We start from the raw sequence: 24571 nt of genomic DNA on the forward strand, positions 1-24571 counted from the left end.
CTCCCAGAACTATGAATTGGACAAATTTTGCACAAGGACTCCCCACAAACAAGCTTGGAAAGTGGATACTCTGTCCTTCAGCTGGAAAAACTTATTAGTTTATGCCTTTCCTCCTCTGCTCTCCAAAGTACTACTAAAGATCAAACAAGACAAACCAAGGACGATTTTGATTGCACCAGACTGAGGAAGAGCTGGTACCCCCTCTTCCTCAGTGTCACTGTTAGCCCCATGGCACCTGCCTCAGACTCCTACTCTATCGTCTCAGCAGGTGAACCAGATCCTGCACCCTTAGCTTCAAACACTGAACCTAGCAGCCTGGCTAATTACCTAATCTCTCATTTACCATCCCTCAGTAAACCGGTAATGGATATCATCTTAGAGACAAGGAGGCCAAGTACTAGAAAATCTTATCCTGAAAAATGGAAAAGATTTTGTGCCTGGAGCCAGTCTCAAGGGATAAGCACAGCAGTGCCCAATTTACCTCCGATTTTACAATACTTAACTGAGATGCTTTACAAGGGCCTGTCTTTCTCCTCCAAAATTCACGCTTCAGCCATTTCAGCTCATTATAACACAGAACCTCCCCTCTTCTCTCATCCACTGCTGAAGCAGTTCCTCAGAGGGGCCAAAAATGTACGACCGCCCAAGAGAGCTCTAACTCTAGCCTGAGACCTTAACTTTGGAGAAACACACACTGCCTTTTTTCGAGCCAGCTGCTACTGCAGACTTAAAGTTCCTTTCTTGGAAAACAGCTTTCCTTTTAGCAATCACTTCAGCAAGAAGGGTATCTGAATTGCATGCCATCATGGCAGTGGAACCTTTCATTATCTTTCATGCGGACAGGGTGTCCCTCAGGATACACTAGACAATCTCGACGTTCTGAAATCTCAAATTTCAGTACGTCGAGACTGAATAGTGGAAAGTGCAGTTACTCGAAACTACACTATGCCAAATGCGGAAGTGTCGAATACGCCAATGTTGAATCCGCCGCTATCATGGTGTTGCTTTTGTTACATATGGTGCAGTTTGTGGACTTATGAGGTTTCAGGTAAGTGTTGTGTTAGAGGTTATTGGGTAGGGATTTTAGTGTGTGTGTGTGGGCGCACTCGTGCGCGCTGTGGTTTTTGTGTTTAGTGTGACCTTCTAGTTAGAATATATAAGTAGGAGGGTGCCGGGGTGCTTGCCCCCCTGCTTATAGGTAGGCTAGGTGTGTTTGTTTAGCTAGGTGTATGTGCATCTGTCTTGGGGGGGGGGGGGGTGGTCGTGATTGTGGGTTTTTGACTATTCAGTCTTGAAATACTGAAATTCGACATTTCAGTACTTCGAGGTTGTATAGTGAATCCGTCCCTCAGGACCAATCCCTCCTTCATGCCCAAGGTGGCATCCAGTGTGGCCCTTAATCAATCCATTCATTTACCAACCTTCTTTCCTAATCCGCAGAATAAAGGGGAAACTGGTACGGCACTCCTTAGATGTGCACAGACAGCTTAGATTCTACTTGGACAGGACTAAAATTCAAACAAAATCTGACCCAACTGCTGATGGCATTTGCTGCAGGGGCTGAGGGGAAGGCTATTTCAAAGCAATCCATTTCCAAATGGCTAGGCCATTGCATTCATTTCTGCTACAAGCACCATGGAAAACCTATCCCACAGGGGATGAGACCCCACTCAACCAGGACCGGATCTACCTCTACAGCCTTTCTCAGAGGCATCCCTTCCAGGGACATCCTAGAAGCTGCTACCTGGAGTTCTGTGCATACTTTCACCAAGCATTACCATCTGCCAATTTTCTCTAAATCCAGAGCTGGCTTTGCCACTGCAGTCTTGCAGGGCCTTATAGCTGGTTCTAATGCTGTCTAAATTCCTCTTCCCATCCTTAGCTTTGGGGAATCTACCCAAATGTAATGACTGCAGCAGGGAAACACGAAGAACATAGTACAGTTGTGTACACTTACCATAAATGTAGGTGTTTGAGTATATTCACTGTTGCAGTCCTGGTTACCCTCTCTCCAGCACCCTTACTTCTTTTGGCTATACATCTTCTCTCCTTTACTATGCTCAAAGGCTTTTTGGTCTATTTGCTTTTTTGTTGGAGGTGTAACCTTGTATATCTATAGATCTAATCGCTTCCCATTAGGGGGGCACCTGACATCTGGGGCAAGAATTATGTAATGGCGTCGTCTGCATGTTTTATACCCCTGACAGCCTGACGTCACACGGAAGAAGGGACAGCAACCGGCGCATGACCCAAGACTTCGTTAATCAGGCCGACTGAGGGCTACTGCAAGCAGATAACCCTAATGTGATGACTGCAACAGTGAATGCACTCGAACATCTACATTTATGTTAAGTGTACACAACTGTACTTTCCTTCATCTCCCAGTATGAGAGACTATGAAAGGTGACTGATGGGTACTGCACATAACAAGAGACGCATTATCTTTATTCTCCCCTGCCTGACAACACTGTCTCCCCCTACCCAATGTGTGTAGTGCCATCAAAAATGGTACTGCAAATCAGGGTATTGAGCCAGGTCTTACAGAACTATTCGGGCAGGTATCTCCATATCAGAGAGAAGATTTCCAGCTGTTCTTTAATGCCAAAAAAAAGACCTCATGCCCATTTTAGACTTGAGCAGCTTCAGCCACTTTGTAACAAAAATTCCAGGTAGTTGTGTACCAAAAGAAAAATTCCAGGTAGTCACAATGCAGCTTGTCCTTTCATTTTTGCTAGTCAAAATGTCATTGGATGCACAACCAAGCACCACAGCTGGTATATTTTACAGGAGTAGAACTTCATTTGTGTCTCCATTTTGTCAGCATCCTAACATCTTAAACTTTTTCCTTCATTTGGGCTGTTTGGTTTCCTGTTTCTCTGTTTTGGAGGCAGTTGAATGCTGTTTGGAATTCTTTCCAACTGTTGCATGTTGAAGGCTTTTTAAAGGTCTGATAACATGTTTTAGCCACACCAAGTAGTATTTTGAAAGAATTTTAAAATGTATATACCGCTTGCTTTCTGTCTAGTGATGGATGGCTACTCATTCCACATTAGACAGGGCAAGATTTTACGGTTGTAGTGATTTATAGATGCAGGTCATACATGTTCTTTGCAACTTAGAACTGGAGACATTGTGTTTGTAGCAGTCTTAGTTTGAGTGGTAAATAGGAGACCCGCTGTTTTGTGCAGGTGCTTTGAGATTTTGGAACTGTCATGAGAGGACTGTCAGGTTATATTTGCGCCCACTGCAGAGGCTGTCCTGAATTCGGCCAATATGGCAAGTACTTGCACAGCAGTCCTTAAATAGCTTACATAATTTTATTTACCCAAACTTGAGAATAAGTCTTGAACTTGATAGTGAGATATTTAAACTGATTGACAGACAGCAGTGCTGTCTTTGAGTCTGGACTTTGCTCTGTAGTGCTGGTGAAGAGCAGTTAAAATAGTTGTCATTCCCCTGTTTACACTCGGACCCCATTTGTAGTGTGGTAAATCTATTATAGCTGCTTGAAAGTTTTTTAAGTAAATCCTCAAGGATAGTAAGTGTTTTTGTAAAAATGCCCAGTATTATTTGTTCCAGGTTTGAAATGCATGATTCGTTATATAAGGGTGCTTCACTGGCATATAATGTTTAACCACTTTGTAAATTGCCTTATAGCTCTCACCTGAAATATAAAATGGAAGTTTTATTTCCAGACCGACATTTGTAGCCATTCCTATACAGCTAGGCATTAATGTACTTCAGAGGGTTATCGCAGTTGTAACAACTTTAATGTTTAATATGCATGCTTTCTTATCCTGTCTCTGGTTGTTTAAAGTATCTTTTAATATCTATCCTCTTTCAGATGGAAAAAGTCAAAAGTCACTATGATGCAAAGAAGGAGCAGCTTGACTCTGTGCAAGAAGAGCTAAATGCTTTGAAGAAGGATAGCACTGCACTGAAATCTGACAGGGACAAACTTGACAAACAGTTACAGCATATGATATTACAAGCAAAAGAAGTAGAAGCTACCAACAAAAACCTGTCCGCAAAGGTCCGCACACTGGAAGTGCAGGTAATCTTGTATTTCCAAAGGGCTGTTAACTGACAATTCATATTCACATTGGTAAAGTAGCAGTAATTGTAAGGCAGTAATGCTAGAAAGAGTTGCAGTGAACACTTCACCAAAAAATACTAACTTCCTTGGGCAAATGAGTGCAGTACCCATAGTATTGCCACCTCATTGTTGTACATCTACCAATTGATGCTTCAGTCTGTTGTGTAACAAATTGTTGCTCTGAGAAGTGTAACAAGCATGGACTCCAGTGTTGACATATTACCATATCCATCTAGTAAACTCGTAACTACATTGAATATGCAGGGAATATTTAAGAACAAATACTTTTTGTGGAATAGCAGGTGCAGAAAGATTTTTCCCACATATGGAAAAGAAGATATTTTTCAGTCAATAAGTAGATGTAGACTAAATTTAAGTGGTCAGCTAATGCTGAGTTTAAGTACAGTGCATATGCACGTCTAGCATGGGTACCCTAAGGATTTTTTTAGTTAATGTTTTGCACATTTGTATATGTTGTTGTATGTCTTTTTCCTTTTTACATAGACCATGTACATTTTTTGTAGTCTTTATTTTTGTACACCTGTTTCAAAACTGTTATCCTTGTTTTTTCTTTATTAATTCCCTTCCTTCTCTGTCTACCCCAATTTTCCCATCCTTTTTTTACTGTACATCATCTTCCTCCTTACCTCTTGGCATTTTCTTCCTTTTAGGACCTCTGGCTGTCATTCTAGCATATGTACTGCAACCATATATATGTGCTGTCCAGAGTTTTGCCTCATTGTTGGGCTGTTCCTCAGAACATGTTTCTGGCAAATCACTGAGGATTGAAGTCACTAAGTAATGACATACATTTTGAGTTTCAGACTTCTTCAGAAAATGCATACTAGCACAAATCCTGTTACTGGTTGAATTTGTAAGAACAGTATTTAAAAATCTGTCTCTCTTTTTTTTTTCTCTAATTTTGGGCCTTTGCACCCCCCCCCCCCCCCCAGTTGCTATTTCAGGATTTATCCAGGTTTCTCATGCTAATAGGTTGAGGTATGATTGTAACCCATTGGTCCCCTTAATTTTTCTAAACCCAGTGATTCAGCTCAACTTTCAAGGACTGTTAGTTGACTAGTAGTTGAACTTGCCCAGGGATCCTTTAAAGCTTCAACATGGACCAAAGGCAGTACGTAAGCAGAGATATTACATAATCAGAAATAAGTTAAACACTAAGCTGTAAAAAAAAAAAAAAAAGTAGCAGTACAGGATTTGTGTATTATTCCATTACCAGATGGCTAGGTATTTTGCAATTCAGGGGGTTGTTAAACAGTTCTGGTTTTCAGTAATTCCAGTTGATTACAGAAGGAAATCTAACAAATTTCATATTTTATGATCACATCACCTTTTGTTTACTGACAGGGGCTAGACAGTGTTGATGGCCTCTTAAAATGCTGGAGGGAAAAGAGTAAAGTGAACCATGCAGTTAGAACCCTTATGCCATGTACAAAATAAATTTCCCTTATGTACTTGCCATTGTATTAGAAGCAGTCTTGCTGCAAGCATTTTAAACAAAAAGATGAATTAGAAAGATTAATGAACTGGTAACAGTGGTGGAGGTAGGATGTCAAGCAGGGGCTGCAATGTCTTTCCCAGCCAAGAGGGTACCTACCAATTTTTAATACATTCTCACCCTTCTCTTTGCCCTAGCTTCTGTGAAAGTGTCTCCTTTTGTAGTTCTCATTGATTCAGAATGAACTTGGACCATTGGGGTGAGAGAGCTTGTAAGCCTGAAATAGAATAGATTTAAAGGCCACCTATTTGTTCATGGGAATGCTTTGCATCTCTCCAGATTAGTTTGGCAGAGCCAAGTCATGTGACCCTAACTGGAGGAAAAGTTCCTTTTTCAGAGTAAGAGTGAGGGTTCTGTTGTGCTTCAGTCTTTTCTTAGTTGCCCTGAAAAGACGTGCTTTGGTGGCTCATTGTAGATGTCTTAAAATAGAACAGGTTTATGGTGGTTATGAAATTCAGGGTGCTCGCTCTCCAGCCCATTCTGTCCGTTCTTCACTTAAGGTCACTCTGGACTGAAGGATGCCTACCTGTATGTCCCCATATTCAAGGAATATAGGACAAGTTTCTATTCCCTGATGGTATGAGAACATGTGCACAGTCACCTTCTTGCCCTTTGGGCTTTCCACTGTAAATGGTTATTTGCAGAGTGCTTGTCTTTGACCATCTCAGGGTATGGGGCATCCAGTTATCCAAACCCAGATGACCATCTTATTTAGATGAACTACCAGAAGGAATTTAGCAAGACCTTGAGTTAAACTCTCCAATGTTTCACTAGACTATTTTTTTTTTTTCATTCTTATGAAGTTCATGGGCCGTCCTGTGTCTCCTGTAAAACCTTCTGGCAAGCCCCTGCCTTCATTATCTGTTTAACACATTCTCAACTGTTGAAGTTTTTGTGGAAGCTTAGTAACGTTAAGAAAGCTTCATTGTCTTATCCTTAAAATACTGTGGCAATGTCACAGCTGCATGTGAGAGAAGTAGCACTTTTTAGGGTTTTTTCTACTTATTTGTTTGATAGTCATTAGCCATGTGGCAGCTAGCAGGTAATTCAGCCTTTAGTCACTCAATTAACTTGACAGAGTTCTTGGCCTGTGTGTTTTTTTTTTTTTTTTTTTTTTCCTCTCTTAACAGACAAGGGTTTCTACCTTTGGGACATTTTCCCTACCTCCAACACTTGTCTTGATTTTGTTCAGTTGCATATCTGTCTTCTCTGGACCCTGGACGTGATGGACTGGTCACCAAAGGAGCTTTATCTCCGTGGCAACAATGAGAATTTCGGCTAGCTTGAGCTCTTCCCTTGTTCCATAATACAGTGATGTCCTTCCATGTCACTGTTGCAGTATTCCTTACTGTAGGGATCCCCTGCCAAGGGTAGCCTGATGTCCAGCCAGTATACCAACCCTTAGGTGGTTATAGGAATGTTGTACGTCACATGTATATCCCCCAACAGAGTAGGAAATATAGGTGACGTACACTTGTACATTCCTCAGAACGTTACTGCTAGTCCGAAAAAAACATCTTCATTTGTCAGTTTGTAAGCTACTTCATTTGCTGGTGACCAAACAGTTTCAGGTAAGTGTCCCATTGGAGTTTTTCTAATCTTGCCTTTTTCATTTTTCTTCTAAGGTTACATGTCATCCAAAGAAAGAATGCCAATGTGGGAGACAGATTCCCTCATAAGGACCATCATGAGGAGTGTTTGTTTTGCTTAGGTCCTTCTCGTGATCATATGTCATGCCCTGTTTGTCAGGCGTTTGTCCCTAAAACTCTTCATAGTCCTTTTGCCTCCTTATCCATTTACCTGGAAAACCAGTGTCTTAAAATGTTGGTGCAGGGTACAGTGGCAGAATTCTCTCAGCCTGAGCGTTAGCTGTCTGCTAAGATGAAAACAGTTTGATTGGATTTTACTGATGTGTACCGCCTTCCCTAGATATTTTTCCTCAAGTCTGGCTAAAGCCTGGAGGATCTCCCCGCCTGTTTTTTTCCATCAGATTCCTCTCCGACTGTTTCCGAGGCCCAGGCCAGCATGGATCCAGCTTCTCGCATATCCTCAGAAGTTCTGCAGACATCTGTTTGATGTTCATGGGGAACCATGGCTGATGATGTCCAAGGGACTGAGGACTGTTTGTCATATTCTTGTTAGGAAGGAGATCCCCACTGTTTATTATCGACATAGGTTTGACCCTCTATAGATGTTTAGGGCTGATGTCCCTTTAAAGAAGCAGAAGACAAAGTATATTTCCCCTGCGTCTAAGGATCCTCAATGTGAATGGCAGGATTTTACACTGGTTATTTAATGCTCTCATGGCCTCTGAAGCCTTCTCTTCCTTGGTCCTCTACTTGTCTTAGGAGGACTAGGGAACAGGACTCCTCCAATGAGGATTTAGACTGATGAAAAGTCTTTGGCCTATTCCTTCTTGATTTGCCCCTGATCCCCCCCCCCCCCCCATTTAGATTATGGTTCTGAAAAGGACGACAGCTAGTCCAGACTCTCCTTTTGAGATTTCCTTGGATACTGTCTCTTGTATGATGGAATTTGTGTGATTGTACCCAGGTTTACAAGTGTACTTCTGCTGACCCATCTTTTTCTGTTTCTGCTGATAAGCCTTCCAAGCTTTTACCTTATACTAAACTGATTCCCTCTGACAAGGACAGCAGAACCATGGAAGGATTGGGTAATCAAGCCTTTAGTGCTGTGAATTGTCAGACCCTTATGACTAGTATGTTTTAGCCCTACTCTCTCAGAACTATGAATTTATTTAATTCCTTCCAGATTCTGAGAGGAAGGCTTCAGCCCTCTCTTTGTTGGGATCCTCTTCTTAAGTGGCTTGCTGTTCCATTAAATGTAGTTATGACACAGCTGATGCCTCTTCTAGAGCTGCTTTCTTTGGTTCTGTGTTAAGGCGTTATTCCTAGCTTTGCATTCAGCCTTTACTTGATATTAAGGCCAGATTGATTGCTGCTCCTCTTGACCATAAAAATCTCTCTGGTTCTGCAGCTGCTGAGCTTTAATTCTCTTCAGGTGAAGGGTAAGGGTATGCAAGAATTGAAACCTATTTTTGTTTCCCCTGTTGCAACATTTCAGAGGAATTCTCTTACCAAGTGTGCCTTTGTATGTAGACAGTCTCACTCTACTGTCAGAGTTGAAAAGGCTTCTAGGAGGGCTCCTCTTGCCAAGTCTTTTCAGACTGCTACAACTCAGAAGCCTGTTTTTCCAGATAAACCAGGTTCTGTATATCCTCTCTCCTCCTTCCTAAGCAGAGTTCCTGTGTCTCTTTTCCCTGTCCCTTCACAGTTGGTGGAGGGATCACTCAAGATTCTTGGGTTCTATCCATCATTCGTCAGGGGTATTATGTTTGGAAATCCCTTCCTTTTTTGGGCATTCCTCAACTTCCTCTGAACAACTGCCCCTTTTTTCCAGATATCCTTCAGAGCCTTTTGTTTCAAGGCACTATCCAGGCAGATGTTCTTCATCTCACATTGCTGCAGTCCTTACACTTGGGTAGTCCGCTGCCCTCGGTCGGCCCGAATATCAAAGTATAAGGCTGACGTCGGTCAAGGCGCATTTGACTGACATCAGGACGTCAGGGTACAAATGCGCATGACCGACGTCATATCCTCAGTCTTTTTTGCCGCATGGTCCGATGCAGAAGCAGTATTGCAAGTGCCGGTTGGCATTCTGAGATTTTTCGTTTTCGAAGTTTGACAGAGTTCAAAGTTGGCTAAGTACCCCGTTGGGGAATATTTTAGTTTTTTCTTGCCTCAGTGATTTACCGGATGTCAGAAAAAGTCAATAATTGCATTTCTTGTGGGAAACAGATACCGCATAGAGATTATCATACTTTGTGTATTCCTTGCTTAGGGCCTGAGCACGACGTTGTTGGCTGTCGCTCTTGTGCTAGATTCAATAAACGCACTATAAAGAGAAGGTTGGATTGTGCCAGGTTAGTCTTTGGGAAGCGGTGCAATTATAAAATGCCGTCGGATGCTCCGGCACCCGCTTCTTCGAAGAAGCGCAAGGACAAAGCAGTTAAGCCTAGGCTAGAAGAACCGTCTGTACCGGACGCCGGTTCTTTAGAGGTGTCGGTGGAGCCGGTGGCTCCACCGGAGGTTTCTTTGTGTTCCCAGGGTGAGACTTTATTATTGCAAGATGTGGCTTCTCAGGAGGCAGGTCAGGCTGAGGGGGCTTCTCAGGTTACTATACTCCCCTCCCTTCCTAGGGTGGCTAGGCCCTCTCCTTCTGTTTCAAAGGCTTCTCCCAGGGGCAGGCCAGGTTCAGTTTCAATTGGTGTCGCCCCTAGTTCTTCTGGAACTGTGCCCAAGAAGCATATGCTTAAAATGGCAGAAGATTTGATTACTTTGATTAGGGGTTCTATGCCCCCTCCTGATAAGAGACCTAGGGTGGAGCCTGAGCTAGGGAGTTTTGAGCAGGCTTCAGATATTTCAGAGTCTTCGGCTGAAGACTTGCAGGAGTACTCTCCTTATTCTGATTCTGATGTGCATGATTCTACTCCTTCTGCTTCTCCCCCTGAGGATTTTTCTTTTTCAGAAACTCTTCATTCAATGAGGGAGCATTTTAAGTGGGAAGGTCAGGACTTCTCTGATTCCAGGAAAAGGCTTAGGGAATTTTTGTTTTTACCCCAGCATAGGCCTTTGGCTATACCTCCTGTTTTGGATGTAGTGGAAGATGTTTTTACAGAGGCTTCTCTTAATCCTGATTCTCTGCCTCCTGCTCCTGTTAAACCGGATAGGTATTACAGGGTGCCTGAAGCTCATAAGTATCTTTTTAAGAGTCCTAGGGCAGACCCAGAAACTGTTAGCCAGGGGCCTAAAGGTGTTAAGGCTTCTGTTGTAAAGAATCCGGTTCCTGCAGACAAAGAAGCCAGGGCCTTGGATAGATGGGGAAAGAAAGTTTATACTTCTTCCACTCTTGCTATGAGGGCTTTGAATTGCCAGTTTCACATGTTGAAATACCAAAACTATCTCCTTTCTCAATTGAAGGCTAAGGTTGATGCTCTGGCAGAAGGTATTGATTGTAAAGAGTTGCAAGATTTAGTACATGTTTCTGAACAGGTGGGTAAGCATTCTTTGCAATGTGGTTTTGATGCTGTACAGGCCTCGTCTAGGGTGGCTGCCACTGGGTCAGTTCTTCGCAGGCACGCCTGGCTGAGGGATCAGAATTTGTCTGACCATGTTAAAACAAGGATTTTAGATGCTCCTTTGCAATCTGACGTGTTGTTTGGTTCTCCTGTTGAGGCAGTTTTAAAGAAAATGGAAGACAAGGCTAAGTCTATACAGACTGTTAAAGATTTTTTGCAGGTCCAGCCTCCAAAGTTTAGTAGAAATTGGCCTACTAAGGGGTGGACGTATCCTTCTTATGATTCCCAGTCTAGGGGTAGATCTAGACGTGGTAGGGGTAGAGCTCAGGGCTCTTTCAGGCCTAGAACAGGGAGTTCTCCTGCACAGTCTTGGTGAGGGCAGGGGTCAGTCCTTTCGTAAACAGACCCAATGACCTACCTTTTCAGCTGCCAGAGCCTTCTCGTCTGGCAGCACCTTTGGGAGGAAGGCTGGCACTTTTCAAAGAAAATTGGAGTTTAATTACCCAAGACAGATGGGTATTGGATATCATACACCACGGCTACAGGTTTTATTTCCATACCTTGCCTCCTTTCAAAGGCATGCCAGACGTTCCTCCTCAACAAAGAATAGAGGCTCACAAGCAAGTTTCTCTGTTGCTCCAAATAGGGGCCATACAGCCGGTCCCTATGCCAGAAGTGGGCCTAGGATTTTATTCTCGCCTGTTCCTAGTACCAAAGAAGGGGAACACGTGGAGACCAATTTTGGATTTATCTATCCTAAACACTTATCTGGACATTCCCAAGTTCAAAATGTTGACGTTGCAGCAGCTTTTACCTCTGCTGGGCAAAGATCATTGGATGGTAACTTTGGATCTCAAGGAGGCTTACCTTCATGTTCCTATCAGACTAAGTTGCAGGAAGTATCTGCGTTTTCGAGCTGGGACTTCTCACTATCAGTTCTCTGCATTGCCCTTTGGCTTATCTACTGCGCCCAGAGTGTTCACGAAAGTTCTGGCTCCAGTGATAGCTTTCTTCAGGCTAAAAGGAATACAGGTCTATCCTTATTTGGACGACTGCCTGATTCTGGCTCAAGGAAGGGAAGAGCTTCTTCATCATTTGGAATATGTGATAGCAGTGCTAAGATGCCTGGGGTATTCTGTGAACAAAATAAAGTCCAGTCTAGTACCCTCTCAGGACATGTGCTTTCTGGGTGTGAGACTGAATACAGCATCCCAGATGGCCTTTTTAACCCCGGACAAACAAGAGTCTATCCCTTTACTTCCATCAGCTATCTCATCAGTCCGGGCTGACTGCAAGGACAGTCCTTCAAGCCTTAGGGTTCATGGCATCTTGTATTCTGGTGCTTCCCAATGCCAAACTGCATATGAGGAAGCTACAATGGTATCTCAAAATGTATGGACACAGCACTGCCAGGATCTGGACACTGTCATTCAAATAATACCTTGCATTCAAAAGGAATTTTTGTGGTGGGCTCAGGAATGTCACCTAAACAAGGGACTCTCTGTGACCCGGCCAGAGGCGAGTCAGATTTTAACGACAGATGCCTCAGACAAAGCTTGGGAGCTCATCTAAATGGAAAGTGGATACAAGACAAGTGGCCTGCCAGACTACAACATCTACATATCAACATGAAGGAGATGTTAGCAGTCCAGTTTGCATTAATAGCTTTCAAGGAATTACTTCTTCCAGGGCAGGTGTTGATTCTAACAGACAACACAACTGTCATGTGGTACATCAACAAGCAAGGGGAACGCATTCTTATCCTCTATGCAGGCAAGCAATGATTTTGTGGGAGACTGCTCTCAGTTTACAGCTCAATCTTCAGGCAAGGTTTCTGCCAGGAGCACAGAACTCCTTAGCAGATGTGTTGAGCAGGCTAATTATGGATCCCCACGAGTGGAAATTGGATCCTCATGTATTTCAGAAATTGACAGTGTCATGGGGAACTCCAGACATAGATCTGTTCGCTTCTCCACTAAACCATCAGCTGCCAAAGTTTTGCACAAAAGGTTTCATCCCACAGCTTGGAGAGTGGATGCTCTTTCTTTCAATTGGAGCAATCTTCATGTGTATGCCTTTCCACCTCTGCCTCTCCTCCCAAAGGTACTTCTAAAGGTCAGACAGGACAAGCCAAGGATGATTTTAATAGCTCGGATTGGCCTCGACAGCACTGGTACCCATTACTGAGAAGTCTGGTACGGAAGCCTCCATGGCCTTTGCCTTCGATTCCACACCTGTTGTCACAGGAGGACAGCCATTTACTCAATGTCAAGCTTCACTCTCTGCACCTAACAGCCTGGCATATTCTGTTTTGAACCATAGTGGGCCTCCACTTCCTCAGCAAGTTTTGAATGTTATTTTGGAAGCTAGAAGGCCTAGTACAAGGAAAGTGTACGCAGACAAATGGAAGAGATTTTTATTTTGGAGTGCAGCAAAAGATTTTGATGTTTCTGAGCCTAATTTGTGTGTGGCTCTTCAATATCTTACTGAGTTACTAGACAAAGGTTTGTCTTTCTCTTCTATTAAAGTTCATGCTGCAGCAATTTCGCTCACTATGATTGCGACCCACCATTGTTTTCTCATCCTTTGTTCAAGCAATTTCTTAGAGGGGCAAAGAATATAAGCGAAGAGCTCCTACTCCTGCTTGGGATCTCAATTTTGTGTTGGAGAAACTCACTCTACAACCTTTTGAGCCTGCAGCTACTTCTGAGTTGAAATATTTGTCATGGAAGACTGCTTTTTTGTTGGCCATTACCTCTGCAAGAAGGGTTTCTGAACTGCAGGCCCTTATGGCGGTTGAGCCTTTCTTGATTTTCCATAAGGATAGGGTATCATTACGTACTAATCCTTCCTTTATGCCTAAGGTGGTTTCTAGTGTGGCTTTAAACCAAACTATTCATTTGCCTACTTTTTATGCAAATCCCCAAAATAAAGGGGAAAAGATTTTGCACACTTTAGATGTACACAGGCAGTTGCGTTATTATTTGGACAGAACTAAAGGGTTCAGGCAGTCTCAGCAGTTGTTTGTTTCTTTTGCTTTGAGTTCTCAGGGCAAGCCTGTGTCAAAACAAACTATTTCTAAGTGGATTGAGTTTTGCATTGCTTTCTGTTATTCCCATCATGGCAAGGAGATTCCAGCTGGGATTAGGCCTCATTCCACTAGGGCTACTGCCACTTCAACAGCTTTTTGAGGGGTGGCAACCAAGGATATTTTGGAGGCAGCTACTTGGAGTTCAGTGCATACTTTCTCTAGGCATTATCACCTGCCACTTTACTCTAAATCCAGGGCTGGTTTTGCCACTGCTGTTTTGCAGGGCATTTTGGCAGCTCCTGCTTCCTTGTAGTTAGCCATCCTCCCTTACCTCTGCTTTGGGATTCTACCCAAGTGTAAGGACTGCAGCAATGTGAGATGAAGAACATAGTACAGTTTTGTACCTACCATAAATGTAGATGTTCAAGATCCACATTGCTGCAGTCCAATTTACCTCCCTCCTTCCCTCTGTAGTTAGAGGTGGTTGTGTGGGTTGGGTTGTACATATTGTGTATATTGTATATATTGTACATATAATTAGTGCAAGGGTGGTTGGTTGGTTGTTTGCTGTCTTTGGTTTTGACCTTTATTTTTAGGGTCTTCTGACATCTGGGGCAAGAAAAGACTGAGGATATGACGTCGGTCATGCGCATTTGTACCCTGACGTCCTGATGTCAGTCAAATGCGCCTTGACCGACGTCAGCCTTATACTTTGATATTCGGGCCGACCGAGGGCAGCGGACTACCCAAGTGTAAGGACTGCAGCAATGTGGATCTTCGAACATCTACATTTATGGTAGGTACAAAACTGTACTTTTTTGCTCCTCAAACAGGGAAGGGGGCTTACTCCAAAATGGTTCTAGTTCCTAGGAAAGGGGGCACCTGGAGACCCATTCTATTTCAAAAATTTTTGTTTCTCTGTTTCTTCCTTGCATTTTTAGTTCTCTGCATTGCCCTTCAGCCACTCCACTACCCCAAGGGTCTTCACCAAATGCCTCGCTCCTGAGATTTCTTTTTGCAGAATGAGGGGAGAGATGCAGTTATTTCCTTGTCCGGATGACCTGCTCATTCAGGCTTCCTCACCAGAGAATTTGCTTCAGCACCTTCAGTATGAGATTTGCCTCTTGGAAATCCTATGGTGTACAGTCTATTTCCAAAAATCCTTCCTGACCACCTCCTCAGGATCGTTTTTCTTGGATGCAGGCTCCAAGACCATTCCTATGCTGGCATCCCCGCCTCCTCCAAAAGCTTTAACTCTGGTTGCATTTTTTTCAGTCCCTTCCCCTGGTCTCGTTTACAGCCAGGAGGTTTCTAAGGTATTTCTGTGCTTCCTGTAGCGAGGCTCCATATGAGAAAGTTACAGTGGTTCTTGAAGTCAGTCTGGTTTCAACAATGTTCATCGTGTTACCCTGCTGCCGTCATCACACTTGGGTTATCCTGCCATCAGGCGGTCCCACAGTCGGCCTGAGTTCCAAAGTCTTGGTCCGGCGTCTGCTGCTGTCGCTTCTTCCCTGACGTCAGAGCACCAGGGGTGTATGAGGCATCAGACGCCATTTTCTTCAGTCTTTCTTGCCGCGCGGTGCCCGAAGCGGAAGCAGTTCGCAAGTGCCGGTCGGCCGACACCTGAGATTTTCAATTCTAATTTCAGTCCGAAGTCTTCAATAAAGCTAAGTACCCCGTTGGGGAACCTTTTCTTGCCTCAGTCCGATGTCAGAAAAAGTTAACAATTGCATTTCTTGTGGGAAGCAAATACCTCATAAGGACTTCCATTCCTATTGTATTCCTTGCCTAGGCCCAGACTACGACGTCACCGGTTGTCGGATCTGTGCTAGGTTTAATAAACGAACTATCAAATGCCATTTTGAATTTGCACAACATTACTTTGGTAGGAAATTTAATTATATCATGCCGTCGGAGCAGCCGACGACCGGCATGCATAAAAAATGCAAGGATAAGGACAGGCAACCTAGGAACAAGCCAGACTCCAAGGCCTCTGCAGGGCCTGTCGCCGGTTCTCCGGTTTTCAGTGAGGCACCTACGCAGCCACTGATGACCGCAGAACTGGAACCCCAGGCAGCTCCGGATTCTCAAGCAGTCTCTACTAGGCCGACGCAGCCATCTTCATTAGGCCTTTCCGATACCGGAGCAGAAGTAGACACTGGTGCAGTAGAAACACCTTCGGTTGCAGAAGTTGTCTTCAGACCGACTACACTCGCCATTAAATCTTATGCTAAGCTTAAAACTCCTTTAAAACCAAAGAAGATTGTACATCAGTCTACAGTTCAAGGCCCCATGCCTAGGAAACAGATGCTTAAGATGGCTGAAGATTTGATTACCCTAATCAGGGGTTCCCATCCCCCTCCTGATAAGACCAAGACTAGGAGGATTATGCTTCCTCTGACCAGGTTTCAATTTCCTCAGATTCTTCTGAGGAACAGGATTACACTTTTCCACCTTATGAAGACTCTGATTCTGAAGACTCTATTCCCTCAGCATCTCCCCCTGAAGACTACTCCTTTGGGGAAACTTTACATACCATGAGGGAACATTTCCACTGGGAAGGCCAGGACTACTCTGATTCTAAGAAAAGGCTCCGAGAGTTCCGTTTACTACCCCAGCACAGACTTCTTGCTATCCCCAGCACAGACCTCTTGCTATCCCTCCAGTTTTGGGTATTGTGGATGATGTTTACTTGGAGTCTAGTCTAAATCCAGACTCTACCTCCTGCTCCAGCCAAACCAGACAGGTACTACAGAGTACCAGACTCACACAAATTCCTTTATAAAAGCCCAGTGGCTGACCCAGAAACAATTTCCCAGGGTCCTAAGGGAGCTAAAGCTTCTATGGCTAAAAATCCTGTGCCCTTTGAAAGGGATTCCAGAGCCCTAGATAGATGGGGAAAGAAAATATACACCTCAGCAACTCTGGCTATAAGAGCATTAAATTGTCAGTTTCACATGCTGAAATATCAGCAATTCCTAATGTCTCAATTAAAACAAAAAATGAGCACACATACTGAACAGTCTGATTTCAAAGAAATGGAGGATCTGTTGCATGCAGCTGAACAGGTGGGCAAACATACTTTGCAATGTGGATTTGATTCATTGGAAGCTTCCTGTAGAGCAGCTGTTACTGGCTCTGTCATACGTAGACATGCTTGGTTAAAAGAAACCCTTCCTGATGATGTTAAAGCAAAATTATTGGATGCACCTTTACACAGAATGTATTATTTGGTGTCAAAGCAGAAGAGGTTTTAAAGAAAATGGAGGATAAGGCAAAGTCTATGCAGACGGTCAAGGATGTTTTGCAGGTACAACCCCCTCGTTTCAGCAGAAATTGGCCAATGAAAAACTGGTCCTTTCCAGCTTCTGACAGATCACAGAGAGGCAAATACAGGCGCCCAAGGGGCAGAGGTCAGACATAAGGCCCTTACAAACCTCGCCAATGGGGTACTGCTACCCAGAAAGGAGGAAAAGACAGGCCCCAGGCTAGCAGAAGACAAACACAATGGCTCAATCCTCAAACTACCAAGCAAATCTCTCCTGGCAGCTCCCTTGGGAGGAAAATTAGCATTGTTTGCAGACAACTGGCACATCATCACAAAAGACAAATGGGTTCTAGACATTGTCTCTCAAGGATACAGATTCCACTTTCATACCTTACCAAGGATAAAAGGAATGTCAAACCTGCCACCAAATCAGTGGGCAGAGGCACAAAAACAAATTACAGCTCTCATGGACATGAGCCATTCAACAGGTACCTACACAGGAGCAAGGACAAGGATTTTACTCGAAACTCTTTCTAGTCCCAAGAAAGGACAAAGCATGGAGACCCATTCTGGATCTTTCAATTCTGAACACCTGTCTGCATGTACCAAAATTCAAGATGCTAACACTACAGCAGCTTCTTCCCATGCTGGGCAAGAATGCTTGGCTAGTAACATTGGACCTCAAGGAGGCATACCTGTATGTCCCTATCAGACAAAATTGCAGAAGATACCTCCGCTTCATTGCAGGTTCAACGCATTATCAATTCTCTGCACTGCCCTTTGGCTTATCTACTGTGCCCAGGGTCTTCACAAAATGCCTGGCACCTGTAATTGCATACTGCAGACAAAGAGGAATTAAAATATACCCATACCTGGACGACTGCCTTATTTAAGCAGAAAGCAAGGACATTCTTTTAAAGCATCTGGCATTTGTTAAACACATTCTAAGCTGCCTAGGGTACACAGTAAAGGAAAGAAATCAAAACTAGTGCCCTCACAAAACATAATATTCCTGGGTGCCAGCTTGAATACAACCGCCCAGATGGCTAATCTCACGCCAGACAAGCAACAACAGCTGACTCAATATTTCAAAATAATGGCAACAAAGACCAAACTCCTTGCAAGAAAAATTCTGCAGGCCTTGGGATTCATGGCATCTTGCATACTACTAATACCATTTGCAAAACTGCATATGAGGAAATTACAATGGTACTTGAAAAGCGTATGGACTCAGCACAGCCACAGCTTGGAAACCTTAATACCATTCATTCCCTGCCTTCAACAAGAGTTTCTATGGTGGGCACAGGCATGTCGCCTCAACAAGGGTCAGCCTTTCACCTTACCCACAGCCAGGCAAACTATGACAACAGATGCATCGGACTATGCCTGGGAAGCACACATGGCAGGACAGTGCATTCAGGGCAAATGGACTACAGATCAGAGGCATCTACATATCAATCAAAAAGAAATGCTAGCAGTACAGAATGCCCTAACAGCTTTCAAGAACCTCTTACAGCCAGGACAACTAATAATAAAGACGGACAATACCACAGCAATGTGGTACATGAACAAGCAAGGGGGCACACATTCCTACCCTCTATGCAGGCAAGCAATGACCTTGTGGAACACTGCACTGTCTTACCAGGTTCAATTACAAGCACAGCTCCTGCCAGGAAAGAAAAACACATTGGCAGACAACCTAAGCAGAAACATCATGGATCCACACGAGTGGAAACTAGATCCACAAGTATTTGCAATGATAGCTCAAAAATGGGGACGCCCAGACAATAGATCTGTTTGCAAGCCCCAAAACTACCAACTTCAAAAATTTTGTACAAGGACATTCCATCCATAAGCTTGGAAAGTGGACGCCCTCTCATTCAGTTGGAAAACATTAACAGTGTATGCCTTTCCTCCACTGCCTCTTCTAGCAAAGGTACTGCTGAAAGTCAGATTAGAGAGGCCACAAATGATACTCATTGCACCAGAATGGCCACGCCATCATTGGTATCCAATTTTAAGGAACATGGCCCACGGCCCACCATGGATTTTACCACAAATTCCTCACCTGCTCACCCAGCGAGAGAATCAGATTCTACACAGCCAGCTCAAGACTTTAAACCTGGCTGCATGGCAAATAACCTAAACAACCAGCCAACACCTCTATCCAAAGCAGTTATGGATGTCATTCTGGAGGCCAGGAGGCCCAGCACCAGGAAAACCTATTCAGACAAATGGAGAAGATTTTGCGCCTGGAACCAGGCTAAAGGCCAAAATCCCCTTAATCCAAACATTCCTCATATTCTACAATATTTAACTGAGATGTTGCACAAAGGACTTTCCTTTTCATCTATTAAGATCCACGCCTCAGCAATTTCAGCTCATTACAACACTGATCCTCCTCTATTCTCACCTCCACTTCTAAGACATTACCTCAGAGGGGCTAAGAACATAAGACCGCCAAGGAGAGCACCAACTCCTACTTGGGATCTCAACTTTGTTCTGGAAAAGCTTGCACTGCCGCCCTTTGAACCAGCTTTTTCAGCTGATTTAAAATTTCTTTCATGGAAAACTGCCCTACTTGCAATAACCTCAGCTAGAAGAGTCTCAGAGCTACAGGCACTAATGGCAGTGGAGCCTTTCTTCATTTTTCACCAAGACAGAGTGTCTCTAAGAACTAACCCTTCCTTTATGCCAAAGGTGGTATCCAGTGTGGCCCTAAACCAAACCATTCATTTGCCCACCTTTTTCCCAAATCCCCAGAACAAAGGAGAAAGACTCCTGCACTCTTTGGACATTCACAGGCAATTACGTTACTACTTGGATAAAACGAAGGCTTTCAGAAATTCTGACCAGCTCTTTGTAGCCTATGCTACAGGATCACAAGGAAAAGCTATCTCAAAACAGACCATTTCTAAATGGATAGGGCATTGCATACGTTTCTGCTACACGCATCATGGGAAACTGGTACCTGCTAACATTAGGTCCCACTCCACCAGGGCTACAGCTACATCAGCAGCCTTTCTCAGGGGGAGTGCCAACCAAGGATTTTCTGGAAACCAACTTGGAGTTCAGTGCACACCTTCACCAAACACGATCACTTACCTCTATTTTCTAAGATTAGAGCTGGTTTTGCCACTGCAGTTTTGCAGGGCCTACTAGCTCCTTCTAACCCTGTTTAACTCCACTTCCCATCCTTAGCTTTGGGATTCAACCCAAGTGTGATGACTGCAGCAGGGTAACACAAACATAGTACAGTTTTGTACCTACCATAAATGTAGATGTTAGTGTTCACCCTGCTGCATTCCAGGTTACCCTCCCTCCATCCCCTCTGAACTAGCTGAACTTATCTATACCACTTTATCCTATTTGTGGTGTATTTGCTTGTGCCTAAAGGTATTGTTTTTTTTTTTTATCTAGATATATATATATATGTACAGTCTTGCCTCTTGTGCAGACTAGTTTTACAGGCTTGGGATTTGGCTGTCCAGTATCAGGTAACTCTTCAGGCTGTTTGTATTCCTTCAAAACAGAACATTGAGGCACATTTTCATCTTTTTTGCACTAGTCCCGTGTCCTCTGGCTTGGAATGTGAATGCCCTCGCTCTTTCTTGGAAGGGAATGTGTCTATGCCTTTGCTCCCCTTCCTCTCATACCTACAGTTCTATTCAAGATAGAGCAAGGCGCTGTCTCTCTTTTGCCCAGACAACACTGGTTCCCTCTTTACTTTTGCGAGGGGCAATCACCACAAGTTACTCTCACAAGATAAGGGGTCTCATTCATCCCCACTTTTCCACTCTTCAGCTGATGCTGTGGGTAATAGGGTTTTGTTCTTGAAAATTGACTCTGGCTCCTTTTGAACCTGCATCTTCAAGTGACTTACAGCATTATACTTGGAAAAACATTTTTTTAGCCCTTACTTCTGCTAGAATGGTGTCTGAGCTTTAGGCTCTTGGCTGTAGCAATTTTTTAGTTTTTCATAGGGGCAGGGTCTCTCTTCATAGTAATCCTTTTTATATCCAAGGTGATTGAGTTCTCTTAGTCTCCTCATTTGCCCCCTTTTTTCCTTCTCTGCAGTCTGCTAGTGAGAAGGTTCTTCACATCTTGGATTTGATTTGACAACTCTGATATTATTTAGATAAAACTAAAGCCATTTGTAAATCTGAGCAAGTTTTTCTTTTCATCCTAGATCTTTGTTTGACTGTTTCCAAGCAAACTGTTTCTTCCTGGATCTCTTAGGCCATTTCCTTTTGTTAATCTTTTCATAGGAAAAGCCTTTCTTCCGTTAAGGCTCATTCTACCAGAGCTGTGGCTTCTTCTGATGCTTTTTTCCAAAATATTGGACACCAGCCCCATCCTTGAGGCAGCTACCTGGAATTATGTCCATACTTTTACCAAACATTAAAAGTTGGTTATGGTTTCTAAGGCTAGTGCTGTATTTGCCATGGCTATCCTTCATGTCTGTGAGGGATGTTCTTCGTCTCACATTGCTGCAGTCATAACCTGTGGGTAGTCCGCTGTCCTCGGTCGGCCCGAATACCAGAGAGTTAGGCTGGCGTCGGTCATGGTCGCTCAGATCTGACGTCAGTACGCCGTGGTACTAAAGCGCATGACCAACGCCATATCCTCAGTCTTTCTTGCCGCATGGTCCGAAGCAGAAGCAGCGTTTGCAAGTGCCGTTCGGCGTCCTGAAATTTTCGTATTCTGAGTTTCAGACCGAAGACCAAGTTGGGCTAAGTACCCCGTTGGGGAATATTTTTGTCTTTTCTTGCCTCAGTTAAATCTGGATGTCAGAAAAAGTAAATAATTGTATTTCTTGTGGGAAACAGATACCTCATAGGGATTACCACTCTCTCTGTATTCCTTGCTTGGGGCCTGAGAACGACGTAGTCGGGTGTCGCTTTTGTGCTAGATTTAATAAGCGCACCATTAAACGCAGGTTAGATTGTGCTAGACTTGTTTTCGGTAAGCGGTGTAACTACAGTATGCCGTCGGATCCTCCGACGCCCGCTACCGCTAAGAAGCGTAAAGAAAAATCGTTAAAGTCCAAGCAGGATGAGTCGTCCGTTACGGACGCCGGTTCTTTGGAAACTACGGTGGAATCTGTGGATCCAGCCGAGGTTTCAGCTGAATCTCAGGTGGAGCCTTTACTCTTGCAGGATGTGGCCTCTCAGGAGTCAGGTCAGGCTGAGGGGGCCTCTCAAGTCTCTGTAGTCCCTTCTTTGCATAAGGTTGTTAGGTCTTCTACTTCTGTCACTAAGGCACCTTCCAAAGCCAGGCCTGGTTTATCTACCACTGGCGTCAGCCCTAGTTGTGCAGGTTCTGTACCTAAAAAGCATATGCTGAAAATGGCAGAGGATTTGATTACTTTAATCAGGGGTTCTATGCCCCCTCCGGATAAGAGGCCTAGGGTGGAGCCAGAGGTGGAAGGATTGGAGCATTCCTCAGATTACTCTGAGTCTTCGGCTGAGGACATTCAGGATTTTCCTCCTTATTCTGATTCCGATGCAGAGGATTCCTGTCCTTCTGCTTCCCCTCCAGAGGATTTTTCCTTTTCTGAAACCCTGCATTCCATGAGGGAGCATTTTAAGTGGGAAGGTCAGGATTTCTCAGATTCTCGAAAGAGGCTTGGGGAATTTTTGTTTTTACCACAGCATAGGCCCTTGGCTATTCCCCCTGTTTTGGATGTTGTTCAGGATGTTTTCTCTGAAGCTTCCCTTAATCCTGATTCTTTACCTCCTGCCCCTGTCAAGCCAGACAGGTATTACAGAGTGCCAGAGGCTCATAAATATTTGTATAAGTGCCCAAGAGCTGACCCGGAAACTATTAGCCAGGGACCTAAGGGTGTCAGGGCTTCTGTTGTAAAGAATCCAGTTCCTCTGGATAAAGATTCTAGAGCTTTGGATAGGTGGGGTAAAAAAGTGTATACCTCTTCCACTCTAGCGATGAGGGCTTTGAATTGCCAGTTTCATATGCTGAAGTACCAGAATTTTCTCTTAAGCCAGTTAAAATCTAAGGTAGATGCTTTGGCAGAGGGTATAGAGTGTAAGGAATTGCAGGATTTAGTTCATGCCTCTGATCAGGTGGGTGGTAAGCATTCTTTGCAGTGTGGTTTTGATGCTCTTCAGGCTTCTTCCAGGGTGGCTGCCACTGGTTCAGTTATTCGTAGGCACGCCTGGCTTAAGGATCAGAATTTGTCAGAGCATGTTAAAGCTCGAATTTTGGATGCTCCCCTTCAATCTGAAGTTCTGTTTGGTTCTCCTGTGGAGTCGGTTTTGAAGAAAATGGAAGACAAAGCTAAGTCCATGCAGACAGTTAAGGAATTTTTACAGGTGCAGCCCCCTAAGTTTAACAGAAATTGGCCTGCAAAGGGATGGGCTTATCCTTCTTCTGATTTACAGTCTAGGGGAAGATCTAGACGTGGTAGGGGCAGAGCTCATGCTCAGGGTTCTTTCAGACCTAGGGCGTGGAGTTCCCCTGCACAATCTTCAGGTGAGGGCAGGGTCAGCCTTTCGTAAACAGACCCAATGACCTGTATCTCCAGCTGCCAGATCCCTCCTGTCTGGCAGCTCCTCTGGGAGGAAAGTTGGCACTTTTCAAGCAAAATTGGCTTTTAGTCACCCAGGACAAATGGGTGTTGGACATTATAGATCGAGGCTACAAGTTTTATTTTCACACCTTGCCTCCTTTCAAAGGCATGCCAGACGTTCCTCCTCAGCAAAAGTTGGAGGCTCACAAGCAGATTTCTTTACTTTTAAAAATGGGGCTATCCAGGGGGTCCCTCCGTCAGAAGTAGGCCTAGGATTTTATTCTTGCCTGTTTCTTGTACCAAAGAAAGGAAACACTTGGAGGCCAATTCTGGATTTGTCTATTCTCAACACATACCTGGACATTCCAAAATTCAAGATGTTAACTTTGCAGCAGCTTCTGCCTCTGCTAGGCAAAGATCACTGGATGGTAACTCTGGATCTCAAAGAGGCTTATCTTCACATTCCTATCAGGCCCAGCTGCAGGAGGTTCCTGTGTTTTCGGGCTGGTACTTTTCATTATCAGTTCTCTGCATTGCCCTTTGGCTTATCTACTGCGCCCAGGGTGTTCACAAAGGTCCTGGCTCCGGTGATAGCCTTCTTAAGATTAAAGGGAATACAAATTTATCCTTATTTGGACGATTGCCTGATTCTTGCTCAAGACAAAGTCAAGTTACTTCACCAGCTACAGTATGTTATGGCAGTGTTAAGGTGCCTAGGGTATTCTGTGAACGAAACAAAGTCCAGTCTAGTACCCTCTCAGGACATGTGCTTTCTGGCTGTGAGACTGAATACAGCCTCTCAGATGGCGTTTTTGACCCCGGACAAACAAAGAAATCTTCCCCTTTACTTCCAGCAATTATCTCTACTGTCCAGGCTGACTGCAAGGACAGTCCTTCAGGCCTTGGGGTTCATGGCATCTTGTATTCTGGTACTTCCCAATGCCAAACTGCATATGAGGCAGCTATAATGGTATCTCAAAAGTGTATGGACTCAACACTGCCACGATTTGGACACTGTCATTCAGATAATACC

At 44.0% G+C, this 24571-nt stretch overlaps 1 protein-coding gene across 1 annotated transcript in view; it reads left to right on the forward strand.

The window, feature by feature from the left end:
- Nucleotides 1–24571, forward strand: part of NUMA1 (nuclear mitotic apparatus protein 1) — a 3180433-nt gene that overhangs the window by 2459339 nt on the left and 696523 nt on the right. Inside the window, exons 21-22 of the mRNA XM_044072777.1 lie at nt 380–384; nt 3842–4054. Of these exons, the coding sequence (XP_043928712.1) occupies nt 380–384; nt 3842–4054 (218 nt within the window). The remainder of the gene's footprint in view (nt 1–379; nt 385–3841; nt 4055–24571) is intronic.

This window comes from Protopterus annectens, chromosome 5.part1 (genome assembly GCF_019279795.1).
Source record: "Protopterus annectens isolate FY-2018-M chromosome 5.part1, PAN1.0, whole genome shotgun sequence".
Classification (NCBI taxonomy): Eukaryota; Metazoa; Chordata; order Ceratodontiformes; family Protopteridae; genus Protopterus; species Protopterus annectens.